At 40.5% G+C, this 17,919-nt stretch overlaps 1 protein-coding gene across 2 annotated transcripts; it reads right to left on the reverse strand.

Moving 5' to 3' along the window:
• Positions 1–1,206: 1,206 nt before the first annotated feature.
• Positions 1,207–17,308, reverse strand: LOC141018059 (testis development-related protein). Of its 2 annotated transcripts, XM_073492923.1 has the most exons (4): positions 16,930–17,307; positions 9,775–9,831; positions 3,779–3,894; positions 1,207–2,833 (listed from the first exon to the last, which is right to left on the reverse strand). In XM_073492923.1, exons 1-4 carry the CDS (start codon positions 17,014–17,016, stop codon positions 2,404–2,406), a joined length of 690 nt encoding a protein of 229 aa, XP_073349024.1. In that variant the 5' UTR covers positions 17,017–17,307; the 3' UTR covers positions 1,207–2,403. The 2 variants fall into 2 exon arrangements, with proteins under 2 accessions (XP_073349024.1, XP_073349026.1); XM_073492925.1 differs by lacking the exon at positions 9,775–9,831 and having other exon boundaries at positions 16,930–17,308.
• Between the last annotated feature and the right edge of the window lie 611 nt (positions 17,309–17,919).

Raw genomic sequence — 17,919 nt, forward strand, 5'->3', positions numbered from 1 at the left:
ATCACTTGTCCTTTGAGATATGTTTTAAACTTGACCTAATCGTAGTTTCCACTCGTTTGGATACAAATGTCTTTTTATCCAAAGATAAAGACGAAGAGAGGCAACGTTTGTCATTGAACACAGGAACAACATTTCAGTAGATTAATATTTCTATTCCTGCTTCAGTCTCTATTTTTTCTTGAGGAAGTTTAATGGGAATAAACTTCCTTGCACAAGAGGACATTTGCTAAAACTATTACTTTGGAGAATAAAATGCAATGCAGTGAGTACTTTTATAGTTAAAGGGGCACTATATAGTTTGGGAGAACAAATTTAAACTCAGAATTGTAATATTTCAGTATTAATGAGGTAATAATACAAACTCAGAAATATTTATTTTTCCCTGAACTGAATAAACAAGCTGTTCTCAGAGGAAAATAAGGTCTTCAGAACACTGTTTGAAGCTAGAAAGGTGGCAGGGTCCGCCAAATATAAACAAAGTAAAACAGTATGAAACTGTGTTGTCCTTTACGTTCAGTTTGTTTATTTAGTTTGTTTAGGCATTAAAAAAAAATCAGTCAATGACGATCTTTCTCTTCTGATTAAAATATCTTCCCCAAAACGTCATAGTGCACCTTTAATTAAACTGTAATAAATAGTTAATTCACTGTTAACAAACAATAAAATACTTTATAAACCGTTTATTAAGCAAGTGTTTATTGTAAAGGTGCAACTGATGTTTATAATACTTTATAGATGGTGGTAAATACTTTGTAGTTCATCTATAAACATTTGGATGTTGATTATAAAGTTGCAACTGATGTTTATAAACCTTTACAAATGCCTAATAAATTATTCATAAAGCATTTTTTTGTTAACAGTAACCGTAAAATAACTATTAAGTAAAGTTACAAGCTATGAATTCACCAATATTTAATGATGATTGTAATAAAGTGTTACTGTATTTGTATTTGTTGTTGTTTGTACTGTACCAATTTGTAGATTGAACAGAACAAAAATGTCTCTGGTAACTGTAAAGTAAGCCACAGTGTGTTTAACAAGAGGCTGGCTTGCTTTAAATGCCAGCGGATGGAAAACTTGGGCAGAATGTTTGTTATTTGGTCCACTGTATCAGGGAAAACCATCTGGGTGGTGAAAGCAAAGTCCGGTCAACAAATAGCAGGTTTACTCCTGAGTGCAAACTGTTGAAAGAAGTGGAGCCAGACAGTCAAACTAAATCTTTATTCTGCTTGAGAAAATATGACCCAGCCTTTTAGTGAATAAATACAGGATACAGGCATCCCTGTATCTGTGTACACTCCTGGCTGCAGTGAAGAACACTTCAGTGTCAAACAAATCCAGATTAAAACAAAAAAAGAGAAGAAAAGACCAGTGACATGAAGTTTGCATTCACCTAAAAGAACAATCATCGTAGAAATTACTTTTCATTGTTTCATTCCTATAAAAAGATGCATTTAATAATCAACCAGCTTTTATAATGTAACACAAAAACACCAACATCCGGGGACACGGGTTTGTAACTGGAAACCAGGAGATGTCAAAATCGCTGGTGCAGCACAGGTGCATGCTGGGTTGACCCACCTACACCTGCATAGACAGGTTTGTGATTTGGACTAGTTCAAATTTACAGCAAACACATGATGTTACTCTATTGATACAAGGCACTTCACAGGTGCGTGGAGTCTTTTCCTGACATACAGGTATAAACAAGGTTTGGATTTTATCTGTTCATCATTACAAGTTTTGTAAATATTGTTCAGCATTAGATTTAAACATGTATCTGTCTATGACACTGTGGGGATTGCATTTATTTTAACCTTTGCACAATTTATCACCCCCCACGTACTCCCGACACGACAAGCATGTGCAGTCACGACCATCACACACACACACATACACACACAAACGATTGCACAGATTTGAAGCCCATTATTGATGTATAAATGAAGGTTTCACACTTTTCACTCGCATGCTGTGACTGCGTAGACGGAAAGGAAGTGAAAAAACCAACGTCAAGTCTTCAGTAGCAGGTTTGCATATTCTTCATTGATTCTTTACTCATATCATTTCAAAATCACTCTTCTTATTTCTTGGCAATATAAGATAAATCTAAATGCCAGGCCAGTGGATATCACAGTTAAAATGGAACAGTAGTTTAAGGCTTTTATTTGTCGTAAATTTCCTGCCAAAACAGCCCTTTGTTAAAAATTGACATATACTGTCTTCAAGGCTAAAATCCAAAGGACAAACTTCATCTGTTATGTTCAGGGCTTGACTACAGTGTCTCACTCAATACCAGTTGACAATAAGACCGGTTTCGTCCACAACTAGACGACAGTGACAAGCAGATATTTGGTTCAGGTCTTCATCCTCTTTATTGAAAGAAAAGGTCAAATTTCTCTACTATTTAAACCCCTCCCAAGCGCTCTCTGACACAATCCCTCTGCTCATCCTGCTTATGCCAGCCAGTTTGACTTTGGCGCGGGATGTCCACCTGACTGCATCCTTGGAGTCCGACAGGTTAGCGTAGCGGGAGGAGTCCTCCTCGAGACCCCGGCCCTCCCAGGAAGCCAGTTCCAGCGGGAGGCCTAGAGAGTCGGGGAAGGACACCGGCGAGTCCCCGTTCTGGCTCTTGTCCTCTGGGGCTTCGTCGGTCCCAGTCTCAGTTAAGTTCCCCAGGCGAGGTGGTTCCCAGCCCTCCATCTTCTCCAGTTTTTTAGTGGGTGAGATCTGCCTCATCGTCATGGTAACGCTCTCCCAGAAGCAGAGGCCCTTCTCCGGCTTGTCCTTCTTTTCCTTCTCCTTCTCGTCATCCTTGATTTTCTTGTGAGATCTTTGGAGAACAACAGGAAACAAACTTTCAGCGTATAAAATAACCAGTTAACGGCTCACGTCTTAGCTATAAATATGACCGACCGGGTGTGTATGAGACATCTTTACACCAGAGAGTGGAAGTTTCCCCATACAGCAAGCCATTGTATAGGAACCCCCGGTCGTTTGTCTCAGCGGGGGGATTCATTTAGTTTTTCCTCTTCATACATGTTCGACTTCCTCAAGAGGTCTGAGAGTTAATAACTGCCGGCAAATTTCAGACTTGCATATAAACAAATACAAGTGGTCTGACGTGACTCCATTACTTCTGATGAAGTTTGTACATACTTCTGCTCCATACACTTAACCATTAGCTCTAGCCCACACACAAGATAATGTTATTGATGCTCTTATCAACTAAGAAAGCAAATAAGCATATTTCCAAAATCTCAAAAGCAACTCATTATAAGGAATCGTATGAGTTACTGTTTCTTTACAGGGGTTCTGTGGAACTTCTGCTGGAAGCCGGTTGTTAGTTTATGTTTGCGGACTCCATTTTTAAACTAACGATAGCTACTGTTGTGCTCTGTCAGCGGAGCAGAGATAGGCACTGAGACCAGGTACTCGAGAATGTGTAAACCCTTTGGGCTGTCTCAGAAATTTGATTCGGTCCTTCACAAAGAAATCCAAAGTCCAGCAGCATTAAACAACTTCAACAAATCGTCTACAGATAACGAGAGAGACGGTGGAGGCCTAATTTGCAAGTTGCAACAAATTGTCACACAGAGCCCATTTAACTTGTATGCATTTTAAGGTTGTGTCTGGTTGAGATGGTGCAATAAACTGTAATACTACACACTTAAAGGGAGTTTAATGAATATATGTTCATCACATTTGGCATGTGAAAACACAGGGAGTACATGGACTAACACATGTCATGATAAGGTTATTGTGTGTGAAATCTCACCCTCTGCGGTCAGCCAGCTTCACCCCGGTCAACAAGAAGTGCTCGTCATCCTTGGAAGAGAACATCTTCTTCTCCTTCCTCTCTTTCTTGGACATGATCTTCTTCACCTTGGCCTCCTGACAGAAACCGACAGACAGGAGACCATTTGATTTTGAGCTCAAATACCTCTCCTCAGCTGTTGCATGCTAGGTTATTTTCTCTCATGCCTATTTGTGAGTGATTTGTGCTCCCCGAAGAGAGTGATTTCATAAAGTCAGCTGCACAGGAATTCAGAAAAAGCAGCCTTATGATTAGATTTATGAATGTGCATATTTTTTTTGTTATTCTTTCATGGGCTCGGAAGAAATTTCATCATCCATCCATCCATCCACTTTCTCATCATTAGCATGCAGGAAGAAATGTTTGATGTTTTGGGAACCAAGCTTTTTCTGCAGAGACTCTCATAACTGTACAGTAAATATGAGGCTATGGCCAACAGTTGGTTAGCTTGGCTTAAAAACAAATCAAATTACCAGCAACTTAAACTCAATAATTAACACATTATATCTCGTATGTTTACATTTTTTTGCAATTGTTTGTTTCATTGATAGATAACACAAGTCAAAAACAACTTGTAGTGTTACAGGGTTTTATGCTATGCTAACTTCTTGAAGTCTTTGGACTGAGACAGGCTAGCTGTTTTCCCCTAAATATATAGAATAAATGTATATTATTTACCGTACAACAAGAGTATGGGATCAATCTAAGCTAACAGGTCAGCAGCTAGTTAGCGAAATGCAAAGGGAGAAGCCGGAGGAAACAGCTAGCCTCATCCTGACAAAATCAACCTGAAAGCACGGCTAAAGATCGCTAATTTAAAATGATGTCTTGTTCAGTTAATATATGGAAAAATCCAAATTCAACAACTATGCACTGTGGTTTTTAAAGTGGTACTTTTTCTTGTACTGAAGAGATAGAGATAGGCTAACAGTCCTGTATCTGTGCTAAGCTAAGCTAGCTGGCATCATTGACAAAATTAACAAATAAGAGATATTGATCCTTCCATCTAACATCACTACAACCAAATCAGCAAGGCAGCTTTCTCTGAGGAGAGAGAGCGAGAGCTGGAGTGGCATGGACTTGGCAGTAACGTAGGGCACATTCCAGTGGAAGACCCTTCACTCCCTCTGAAACTCCCCCGGACTCCCCCGTCACATCGAAATTCCTCCCTGCCCTTGCAGCTTTCCACCAAGCACCGATACCGCCCTCCGCAGCGATTATGGAACAAACTTTTGGCTCCGTTTCTCTCCGTGCCTGGGAAGAATTCCCAATGTCGATTGTCAAGGTCATAACATTTACTCCTACTCACATCCGTGCCTGCCTTTGCTTCACGGTTATCAAAACATTCTCAGTACTCGCAGTGTTATTTGATGAATGCACCTGACCTTGGCGACCCCTGTAAATGGGGTCTTTTGTTTCTATATTTTACCTAACGAGGTCATATGTTTCATCTCTCCTGTTTCGTTCTCCGTGGAGAGCGGAGGATGTGACAGCAGCTACAACAAGCAAACAACGAGTCGGACAAGAAAGTAGAAATTTGTCAACCCAAACAGGAACACATACAATGAGATCTGTCATCAGGTCGGAGATCAAGCTCAGGATGCCAAAGTTTAGATAACATGAACTTATACGGAACAGTTCGACCTACAGGCTGCACAAGCTCTACATTTGATCCCACTGACGATCCCTTCTCAATTTTTGAAACTCCATGACATGTCATGGCTTTGCTCAGCCTGACTGTGGTATCTCACAAGGAGACGGGCACTGTTGCTGATGGACCAAAAAAATCAAATCCTCCTCTCACCTCTCAAAGCCATGAACATGCCTGAGGGGGAAAAACGCTGCCAATTTGTAGGAGTGTTTTTTGAATTATCAGAAATATTTACACAATTCTCATCTCAGCTATTTCAACACCCTGCATCGACTCTCTCTGTCTCTCTTCTCACTCTGCTTCTTGTTTCCTGTGTGCCGTCAGGTGTAAACCGTGGATCAGGTTTGCTGCACTTCGGGCTTTTGCAGAGCAGAAACCAGAGATTGAGTGTATCTGTGTGTGTAGCTAAATTCCAGCTATGTACTGTATGTGCATGCATGTGTGCACATACAGAGGCCTACCTATTCACCATTCTCCTCAGCATTAACCTCCGGGCCTCAGAGATCCTAAAGCAGTTCAGTGCCCAGTAATCTCTCGAGCCAAAAAGTAGGTAAACCAAGCAGCTCACTGAGGCTCGCTGTGTGGGGGAGCTTTACCTGCTGCTCCACGCCTGGCAGAACAATAGAGCTCTTATTGGGCCAAATTCTTCCATCCGTACCCCAGAGATGGAAGCTGGGAGATTAAAAGAGGCATTCGAATTTGGAAATATTGCTAATTTTGGTTATAATTAACAAAATAGCTTGTTTAGAGACCGAAAGCAGGTCATTAATTTTGGAGGTTATATGAAAGCGTTCAGGTATCTATGGCTATATGTACTTTTTTTTATTACTTTATATATAATGAGTTTTGAGAAACTGAGAAAATAGAAAAACAGGAAAAACAAAGAATATAGTTGCCCCTTTCGACCAAGGCAGTTCAGGTGCTGGTTCGGAGCCAGTGCCTACTCTGGAACCAGTTTAACCGTTTATGACCGCCATTTTTAAAAACCAGAGCGAGTGTAGCGTTTTCTGACTTATCTACGGCAGAATACGCAAAAGATTTTAACTATGACACCAAATCAAAGAAGCAGTGGTCCTAGGACCAGTCCTGTTTGGATGCCAGTGTAGGCATGCCCTTTTCGGCTTTACTTTTTACTGTCTTTGTCTTTTTCCTGCCTGTGTTCACCTGTGTTTCATTAGTAAATTAGTCCTTGTGTATTAATTATTCCATGTGTGTTCCCTCACTTGTTGTCAATGGTCTGTTCCACAGTCCTGGTTTTGCTGCACGTCGCTCTTGCATTTGCTGCCTGTATTCCTCATGTCATCCTGTTTTGTACTTTTGTTTGGATTCTTGCTTTTGCAGCCTTCCTGTAAACATAACAGGTCCTCCCCACCCCTGCCCTGTTTCCAGTCCTTGTGCTAAGCTAAGCTAACTGGCTGTAGCTACGTAGTCACTATATAGACATAAGGATGACATTTTCTCATTTATCTCTCAACGATATAGAGGATAACCATATTTCCTAAACATAAAACATAAACCTTTCGATGATTTATTGAGTCACAAGTGTTTGTTGATTTACAGTATTTGCTGCTAGACCAATCGACTGATCAATATCTTTCTTATTGTTTCAGCACTATTAAATATATAGAATTAGCACCAATTACCTTGTGTTTCATTTCACAATTTGATATCTTGCTAAACGAATGACAACCACTGGGCCAGTTTGACCACTAGCATATAGGTAAAGCACAAGATTGCAGAGTAATATAATAAAAGTAAATGTTTTTAAGTGCAATATCAAGAATGTTTAGCAAGTACTTGACGCTATTTGATTAATTTTATGTAGTAAAATGTTCATACAGCACTGTAGACCGAAATGGAATCAGCCTTTTGCCGTGAAAGGTAGCCTCCACTTCCTGGACTCCATGTCTACTTTGTGTGTCCTAATATGAGCATAAAACAACTGGTGGTGGAAGAATTGTAGCCTTCGACAATGTCAGAGCAGTCCGTGGCTATTTTCAGCCTTGTTTTTCTTCCACAGTGATTGTTCCCATCCAAAAGGCCCAGCTCCTCGAAAGAATGCTGCGTTTCCTTCCCTTCTCCAGCGCAGCCAGCTCTATCCTCCCAAGCACGACAGGTCGTGAAATATGTCCTGTGAACTGAGTCACCTACAGTAGCTATACATACAGTAGGAAGGCAGCCAAGGTTCAAAGACAATACACTGTGAGTATTTGAGGTTTACACTAAAGCTTTACACGGTCAGAGGAGTTCAGACACGACCACACCTTTGAGTAATGACTTGTTGTCGGTACAGATCAGGAGATGTTTCACATCTCTCATGAACAAAGACGCAGCACATAATCTCACTCACTCACGCGTTGTTTGTAGTGGGAACGGCTGCAGATAAGGTTGCCTTACACACACAAAGGTCACATATCCTCAAAGCCCACATCATAAGATGAGGGATGATGGCAGCGAATGGTGGATTTTCTCCATCAAACTGCCTAAAAATCTACTTAAGAGTAATCCTTGTATTTCATTTGGCACCCATCTGCGCTGAGTTTCAGACAATCAAGGTGAAATACCTCTGAAATTCAGAAAACTTGATTGAAGTCTAGTAAAGACCTGTGTAATATGTGCCAACACAGACATTGCTAACTGCTGCTAACTGTAGCTGCTAGTTAGCTTAGTGATTTCTGCAGCTAGCAGTGGGAGAATGTTTCTGTTTATAGCACTAGCACAGGACTTTCATGACTGGACTTTACTACGGATACGATGAAGAAATGGCGAGCCCAAGCCAGGAGAGGTGCGAAGCTCCGAGAAGCACATTTCTAGTGAGTTAATTTTAAATATAAGTCATAAATCTTTTGGCGAGTATTTGTTTTTATGAAGCTGGAGGGTGAGACTTGTGTGACACATTCAGAACCATCAAAGTTGCAGCCTTTGCCATTAGCACTGTCGTTAACAGGCTGCTCGTGTCATGAAGACCCCCAAAAAATGCATACTTAGTAACATAAACATGTTATGACTAGTCAACTAATGGCTTTAACTAATGAGGAGTAGTTAACGAGGAAAATCTTTAGTCGGGGGCAGCCCAACAACTAGCACAACTAGCATCACAGCAACATAAATGCTAAAACATACGCGCTAAAAATAAATGTTTTAGCAGCCGATTGATGATGTTGTTGTATTAAACTGTCAGTACTTTTTTTTAAAGGTAGTTATGGGTTTTATGTTATGTGCACATTAATAAGTTTTTTGTGTTAGTGAGTGTGTTTAGAGTGAGTGAAAAATACATAATTACACTAAGCTAACCCACGTTATTTGGTCATTCAGGCTAACGCTACTGGCATAACTGTTTATTCAGTAAATATTAAGTATATTGTGATCTTTTAGTTAAATGTAATACATCAAGCAGAATTTTAATCGTTTGTCAAGTCAGGTGTGTTGACCATATCCCATTACATCTTTTACTCTTCACTAAAAGAGTTAGCATCGCTCCATTGAAGACAAAGATAGACAGTCGGACAGGTTGCAAAAAGCCAGATAATCAAAGTGTGAAAGTCTGAAAGTGTGTGAACCTGAAATGTCTTTATTGGTCCTGTGTGCACATACAGTAAATACAGAAAGTATAGTTGGTCGGTAAACTGTGATGGATGCTTTATAACAGACAGTTTGCTTTTGTTTTTTTCTTCAAAATTAGTTTGACTAACCCTAAATAACCTTGCCCAAGGGTTTGTTTGAAACATATGTGATCATTTTTTTAACACTGTTACCAATTTTCAGTAGTTGGTGAGTACAATGTTAGTATTACTGATATAAAATGATGGTTCTAATAAAGTCGAAAATGCCCTTGAAATCTTCATCCTAAACTACACTGACCTCACTCCACGCTTCCCAACTGAGGGTTTTAGGATAAAGATGACAGTAAGAGTACACACAAACGCACCATAACACCAAACAAGACAGTTTTCAGAGATAAGGTTAAAGATAAGTGCAGGGGGTGACAGCTGAAGGCTGCCGTGTTTACAGATAAACAGTGCAGCCTCAGTAGTCTGGCCCTCCTGCTTTACCTCAGCTGCACTGTGAAACTTTTTCTTGTCATCTGACAAGAAGAAGCTGCCGGGCATGCAAGTACAGTGGGAGGATTGAGGTTGATCAAAGGATATGAATGTTTTTCATGACGGCAACCACAAGTGCCATCCTGTGAGCAAACGTGTGAAAGAGCATGTTAGAAGTGTATCTTTTGGGGGGGTGACTGTCAGAGGTGAAATAGTGTGTTTGTGTCTCTGTTACGTCCAAATAGCTGTGAAGTTGTGCTGTTTACCTTGGATACTGCAGTGACAGCTTCCTCCTCCTCTTCCTCTCCTTCTATGTCTTTGTCCTGAGACACACACACACACACACACAAACACATATGCCAGCAGTGAGTTAAGACAAATAGCAACCCCCAACACAAACACACACACACTTTGTGGCACAGGGATGTGTGTGTGCAGGGAGTGTGTGCAGGCTTTCCTGTAAAAGAGAGGGCAGCCTTTTTAAAGGTCTAATATAAACACGCTGTGTTTGGAGGGCGAGACGGAGGGATGGTTGGACGGAGGACTGGGGAAGATGAGGGGAAGCCACTGAAGTCAGAGGGCAGAGTTAAACAAAAGAGAGAGAAAACAAATTCATGACCTATTGGATTAACAGTCTGTGACACTATTTGGGTATAAAAGTGGAGCTATTTTGGTTCCATTGTGCACCAGTCTCCTCGCTCCACTTCATATATCCTTTGTATAATATTTATGTAATAATTTCATTGTTTTTGATTTGTGACTTTGTTTTTATAAGTGCTGTGAATCTAATGATAATAGTGATAATGATTCATGAGTACACTTGTGAGCTTGGATTGAGACTTAAGTTTACATTGTAATGTACAGTGTACACTGTAACACACAAATTCCAACTTGACACTGTTAGATATAAGATACTTTTTACAACAAAGGCCTCCTACTGTCTCTTCACTTTCTCTTTATTTTAGGAAGTCGCATCAGTCTGTGTTTTGTTGTAAACAAGTATAATGACAATATAGTTGAATCTAAATACCATGAGACATAGACAAATAGAAGATAGATACCAATATATCTGTGATAGGCGAAACCAGTCGGGCTCTAGTAAGACAGCTTCAAGTAAGTCTTGATATCTGAGATCCGCTATTAACAAAACTTTGAGAGGGAAATGTTAAATGTTGTGTCATTTTAATGGCTTCTTTAAGTGCACAATCTTGGATATAGTCATGTAAATATCTGAACAATAAACCAATATATCACCCTCCTTTTACAGTGGCCACTAAAAATGTGAAAGGCCCTCTCAAGAGTGTTTGGTTTGTCTATTCCGGGCTACTGTAGAAACCTGGCAGACTCCATGGAAGAGGATTTGCTCCCTCTGCAGACATAAAAGGCTCATTCTTAGGTAACAACCACACAACGATTCATAGTTTCAGGTGATCATACAACCTAAGTACTCCAAGGGTTATCATAAACCTTGTCATGCAACTCCTGAACATCCATTTCTTTGAGTCTTACATTTATTATAAATCCATTTTGACTGATATTTACCGCTGTCATACACTTGCACTCTGCCCGTAAGACCTTATGACTTGACTTGGACTTGCTCCAAAAGACTTAAAAAAACATTAAATCATAAGAGGGGGGCAGCAAAAAGTCATCAGACGTGCAGCTGAGCCTGAGATTACTGAAGTGGAGCCAGAATTCCTGTAAAATGATCAAAGCTGTAAGAACTTCCAACATCTAACGACTGCATGAGAGAGAGGAAGGAGGAGGAACGGTGGTCGGACATGTCTGAGCAAAGTCTGCTTGGGTCTCCGCCACCTGAGCTGATCAAAGACACACTCACACACACACTCACACACACTGATTGCTGACTACTGTCGGAGCGTAAAAAGCATTAACAACTTGGAACAGGGAGAGAGAGTGAGAGGAGGGGAGATTCACGGGGAGGGAGAGTAGTGTTTCAGGAAAAAAAACACTCCCAACAAGAGAAAGCAAGAGTTCTGCTTTCGCACCTCAGGGGGTCAGTTTTTTCCTCAGTCTGTTGCTCTTTTCCTCCTCGACTCAGTCTGTGTGTAAGTGTGTAAATCTCAGCAAAGTGTTGTCTTTAAAAAAAAAACACACATTACTAGGCGATAAAGACGCACAGTGAATTTCAACACCGCAGTTCCAAGAGTAGTTTCCAAAAGCCACTGCATGCCAACAAAACTCCACACTCTCCAAGCCCAGGGAGTCAGGGGAATGGTATCTGTCACCAAACACTGGACCAAATACACAAGGACTAGTTCAACAATATGAGGCATCTGCTTAGTTGATGAGAGTAAGATTGGCACCACTCTGTTCATTAAAGATCACAATGTAAGTTAAAATGTCTAAAAAGGACTAAACCTTTGTTATATATTGTTGAGTTGTACACAAATATTGACATTATTCCAATTGTTTCCAACAATTTCAAACACAGAAATCCACAAGTTTACTCGAGATAGCGGTGCGTTACGTTTGGTAGCCTGTCGCTATAACTTCCGGCACATAGTGCGGGACGAAACTTTAAAAACATTGCCTTATCCATAATAATTTGTACCTGAGTTATGTCAGATAGATTTTCATCAGCAATGGTGCCGTGTTCACCAACATCGAAGCCAGTTTGACCGCAGGATCCTTTGTGTTATTCGTGTTAGTCGCAGGAGTGTTTATCGCCACCAGAAACTCCGGTTCTCTCTCTTCTTTTTTCCCTCTCCTTTCTGTAATATTACATTTATGAAGTTTTCCCTCTAACTCCAGTCGGCAGTCAACGTGACAGTACAACAACCAACAAAGGAGTGGTTGCTGCAGTCAGGTTGATTAACAGAAGTGAAGATAAATCCAGTTTTTGATCCCAAAAAAGTAATCTAATCTGAGCTCTCCTCCCAGCGGCACCTGACTCTTTCTCTTCCCCTTAAAACACTCAGTAAACGTCTCTTCTTTTGTTATGATAGACAGAACCCAAACAGGAAAAATTAGCCTACATATTGTGCTTTTAAATATGAAGCCACGCAACCAGGAGATGGTTAGCTTAGCTTAACATTTACCTCGGACACAAGGCCATTTACACAATGTCGGAGAAATGGTAAAAAAAACAAAAAACAGGAAAACCTTCTGTTATTCCAACTTGGAAGCGTTCATGCATTATTCCAAGATGCTTACCCGCACTGTTTGTCACGTACATGTCATTTAAAAACGTATCTTCCAGCAGTGGTGGATTTTCAGCCTATTTGCTGAAGATTTGTGGACAATTGTGTTTCTTCTCACCAAGTGTGAGATAGCATTGCTGTCAGAGGTTCCCAATATCTCTGAGTTACAAGTCAGAGGCTGATGTGAGCAGTGTTTTCCTGACTCTAAAGGTTGGAATGATATGACACGACTGCAGCCTGAATGCTAGCATCTCTAAATCTCACAAGTTAACACACTATATATCAGTTGCTGTTGTTAAAACATCAAATTGTGTTTTTACCGGAGGAACGGTGACATGGAGAATCTGGGCAGAGCAAGGCTAGCTGTTTCCACCTGTTCCCACTCTTTGTGCTAAGCTAAGCTAACCGTCTCCTGCCTGTGGCTTCATATTTACCATACAGATATGCTAGCCTGGCTGTCTTACTATATCTCAGTAAGACAGCTAATAATCATATCTGTCCAACTGTTGCTTTAAATGTGAAAAGGCTTCAGACGAACCCTATCTCCTGGCATCAAGACGATTTGCTTTGAACTTGTGCGAGCAAACTCTCAAATGTTTGATTTCCACGATTTTCCCCCTCGCGCTTTCAGCGGATAATCAGCTCAGCTTTACCTTTCTTATCCTCACCACTAATGATTTAGATGGGACCTGATCTGCACTCGTATGAGCCCACTTCACTCAGAGGGCTCTTGATGGTGGAATTAGCGTGGTGCTATTGAAGTATTCAGGTGTGTTACCGCTTTAAGCCACAGACAAACAGGCACACGCACCTCCTGCAAGCTCACAGCTGTCTTTACAGCCCGTTGAACTTCAATAGAGAGTGAGTGGTGGGAAAGCAAGCTGCGGCACAGAGCCTGTACTGTAGTCGCCCTGAAGCACTGTGGAGGGAGGACAGATATTAACTTTAAATCCTGTATTTTCTCTCCTCCCTTCCCCCTTCATGCTCTCTCTCTGTGTTCCTCTGTGTGTCTATATGGATGTATTATCCTTTAATACATGTCTGTCTCTATCTGTCTGCCTGCAGGTCTCTGTGTCATGTACAGTTTTACATATAAATCACCTGTCCTGCCAAAAGCAGGGATAACAATGTCTAAAGAAAGTACAAAACAAAAAGACATACTGTATCTTGAAATTTTGAAGTAAACATTACATTCTGTCCAAGTGATTTGAGCGATTATTACTTCATACAAGCATCAGACAAAGTGCCAAAGGTTAGAAAAACAGGCATTACTACTACAGTAATGATGCCAACAGATTAGACTCTGTGGTGAAAATGTGTGTGAAAGTGAAGTTTTCTCTTTCAGGAGATAAAGGTAGACCTTATATTTTATTGTATTAAAAAGGTTTTCTGTTTTTTTGTCCACGTTTTGCACATATTTTAACAAAATCTCTCCATGGCACTCCACCCACTCCAGGGGTCTGGTAAGTTTGAACTTAAGGAAAATTAGTTAGTTGTTAGTCGTTGTTACTGTAAATTACTGTGCTATAAAACTAAAGACAACACCACCTCATTTCTAAAGTGGCCAGAAAAGCAATAGAGAGTAAAAAGAGCTGAAACAGTTAGTTGATAAGTTTGAGAACTGATTAATCATTTAAATACCAGCTGTTTCCAGCTTGCTGCTTTTCCTCGAATGAGTAAACTGTTAACTATATTTGGGTTTTGAGCATTTGGTCAGACAAGACAAACAATCTGAATATATCAACTTTTTCTATTTTCAACCCTTTCTCCTTAAAAGTCACTTGATGTGTTTCTAAAGTTGATTTATCGTTTGTTCTAATTCAGTCTGACGTGTTTGATTATCTTGGGTAACTTAAGGATCTCCAAAAGAATTTAAACAGAGACTAAACAGATATCCATGCAATGTGATGTGACGCAAAGCTGCTCCAGATAATCTATCTTTTGCCCTCACTGGGTGATCTGACGGTGTAGTTTGAATGCAGGGAAGGAAAAGTCTGCGTGTCCAGACTGTGTTATCATAACTTTTTTATCCTGGCTTCATCCTGTATCACTGCCTGGCCTGATCTGCCTCTTCACTGTGTTTACAACATTTTATGATCCGACCCCTGACCCCTGGATGTTCTTTATTGCCATGGCGACGGGACGAGACCTCCTTGACGACTTTCCCAGGAATTCTGAGGAGAGGTTGCTGCTCTGATCTCAGATCAGCTCTTACAACCAGAGCAGTTCTGGTGAACACTGGAAACAGCTACAAAAACTGAACTCAGGGCAGCTACTCAGAGGTAAGGGCCACATGCGTTGGTTCCCAGGGTGGAAGTCAAGAACGGCCAATAAAAGCCAGCCAAGGGTCACAGATCTCTACATTATCACAACAACAGATGAAAAACGCTGGGAAATGGTGTTAGTTGATCTTCCCAATTGCCTTTATGACACATTTATACATCCAGTGAAGCTGTATTGTAACGCACTGAAGGAGTGAGTAAAATCTGACAACGTTCACAATGCTTCAGAGGTCAGAGGTTCATTGATTTTTGATTCTCATTCCCAACTCGTCAAATGTTGACACTTTGGGATGGCAGCCGACCCGACTTAGAATCCCAAACGTCAGCATTTGACAACTTGGGAATGAGACTCAAAAATCTACTGGACCTCTAAAATCCACTTTCTGTCAAACGGTATTAGCTTATTTGAAGGTATGCCTGTGAATTATGGCTGCTACTAATGATTATTTTCATAATTGTTCAATCTACTGTCTATGTAATGTCAAAAAGATTGTGGAAAACCCTCTTAAGAGCCCAAAGTGACATCCTCATATTCCTCCTTTGTCTATCCAACAGTCCAAAACCCAAAGACTTACATTTACTATGAAAATTGACACAGAAAGGCTGCAGATTCTTACATTTGAGAAGCTGGAACCAGCAAATGCTTGACATATTGACTTGAAAAATGAAACAGTTAATGAGGCGATTCATTTTCTTTGGATTGATTAATCAACTAATCATTGCAGCTTTACTCACATTGCTTTTAATTCCCTCTGTCCGTACAACATCGATTTGTTTCACAGTTTACAGAAGATTTAAAAACACAGTGAGCTGGTTGGACATGACCAGCATGATGACAGCACATGATATTGACTGCATCATGACTCGTACTTACGAAGATACATCTTCAACCTTATCTACGTTCCACACGTTGAAGAATGTCAAGGAATAAACATGTCAGGTGGTTTTGTCTTATGAGACAGGACTGTGTGTGTGTGTGTGTGTGTGTGTGTGTGTGTGTGTGTGTGTGTGTGCGTGTGTGCGTGTGTGTGTGTGTGCCTTATCATAGTTTCTCCCCTGTACCCCCTCAAACACCCTGACAGAGCCCAGCTGCTTACAAGTGCTGATACAGATGATACGGGGGCTCTTAGACCTCACACACTGCTGTTCACCTTTGAAATGTGGATTGGTACCAAAGAGTGTGTGTGTGTCTATGTGTGTGCGGTGTGTGTGTATCTGACTGTTTACCTCTGTCTTTTTTCCAATAACTACAACAAGTAGATAATCATGAGCTGTTCCCTCTTGACAAACAAGTTCTGGTGGACAAAACGCTGATCTTTGAGGTTTATAGGACACAAAATGTCTCTTTATTTTACTTTGAACTGTGTTACATAACTATTATATCCCTGTTTTAAAGATAAGTGTGACTTTAGCATAACAAATTGTGTTAGGATTGGTTTGGTTCCCTCTGGGGAGAGAGTGGACTCATGTCTTCTTTGACCGCTCAGTAGTTTCCGTCACTCTAGTCCTCAGCTTACATGACATTTTTAGTTGGAGCACTTGTCCTCCTCCTCCTCCTCCTCCTCCCTCTGCTCTACCACATCAATGTATTGATGTATTTATTGTATCATAGGTGCATGTGGTCACTTTTAAGGAAGTTTAGCAGCTTCAATAGAATAAAATAGAAGTATTCAAAGAATCATGAGTAATTTCTGCTTATATTTTATCATTTACATCTATTTTAAATGGATGTCTTATTCATCTACTTTATAATAATTTGTACTCTGATACCCAACTCAACCAATAATCTGAGATGTCAACATGCTGTTTTATTCAAACAGGTAAAAACTGCGTCATTGAGCCTCGTTTTCTGACACTTGTTCCCAGAAAACAAGTGTAACAACACTTCTACGCAGAGATACACACGCTCTTCTTGCCAATCTGTTGTTAAAGACACAGAATATAACAGCATCTCGTTGTTTGCGGTTCTCATTACCTTGTAGGAGTGGTGATAGTGCCAGGACATGTCGTCTTCCTCTGACGCATAATCCACCAGCACTTTACTCTTGCTTTTCTTGAACATATTTCCACTTGTCGCCGAAACAAGCCGTCTTGAACTTTGGAGAAAGTTGCCTTCTTTGGCCAGAAAAAATCTGCAGTTTACCCTGAACTGTCCTTTTTTTCTGGAGAGATCTCAGCGACGCACTGCCGAAGCGCGTTCCGCTCTTTTGGTTATTTGTGCAGCAGCAAATCCAGGAGGCTCTCTCTCAAAACAGCTTATTCATTCAGAGAGGTGCCAGGAGCTGAAAGGGTCGAGCTTTTCTTTTTCTTTTTTAATGACGCTCACTATTTCGTAAGTGTTTTTGCGTGTGGTTGGTGCGTTTTTACGCAGACTCGACCACCTGGACCTCAACCCGTCGCTCCTCCCATATCCCCCCTGCTTCTGCTCCTTGAAGTTGCCATGGCAGAAGGAGGAAGGGGTCATACGTCTCATCTCTGGCCAAAGCAAGCAATGATCCGCGCATTCATGCACAATAATAGTCATTTTTACATATTCTGAATGCTGGGAAAACACGGAAACGGAAGCTGAGTGAAACACATTTGAGGTGGTCTATCGGGGAGTCAGATTTTACAAACAGATAGCTGTTTTTTGTTTGAATGATCTGCATATAGAGACTAACAAGTACTCAGATCCTTTACTTGACTATAAGTAGGAATTAAACAATGTAAACATTCTCAATTATAAGTAAAAAACCTCATGTGAGCAGAAGTATTGTCAGCAAAATGTACTTAAACTATCACAAATAAAATATCAGAGGTGTAAGAAGTGCTCAGATCTTGCAAACATAACAGTACCACAGTGTAGAAATACTAGTAAAACTACAAAAGGCTATTAACATAAACTACCAAAAGTAAAAGCACTTATGCGGAATGATATATGCCAGAATGATGTATTATATAATTGTTATGATTATTGACATATTAA

The sequence above is a fragment of the Pagrus major genome, chromosome 22 (assembly GCF_040436345.1).
Source record: "Pagrus major chromosome 22, Pma_NU_1.0".
In the NCBI taxonomy this organism is placed as follows: Eukaryota; Metazoa; Chordata; class Actinopteri; order Spariformes; family Sparidae; genus Pagrus; species Pagrus major.

Coding starts and splice junctions, on each gene's coding strand:
- LOC141018059 (XM_073492923.1), bottom strand. CDS start 17,016: ATGTTCAAGAAAAGCAAGAGTAAAGTGCTGGTGGATTATGCGTCAGAG. Junction 9,832..16,929: donor ACTATCACCACTCCTACAAG/GTAATGAGAACC, acceptor TGTGTGTCTCAG/GACAAAGACATAGAAGGAGA. Junction 3,895..9,774: donor CTGTCACTGCAGTATCCAAG/GTAAACAGCACA, acceptor GGTTTCTGTCAG/GAGGCCAAGGTGAAGAAGAT.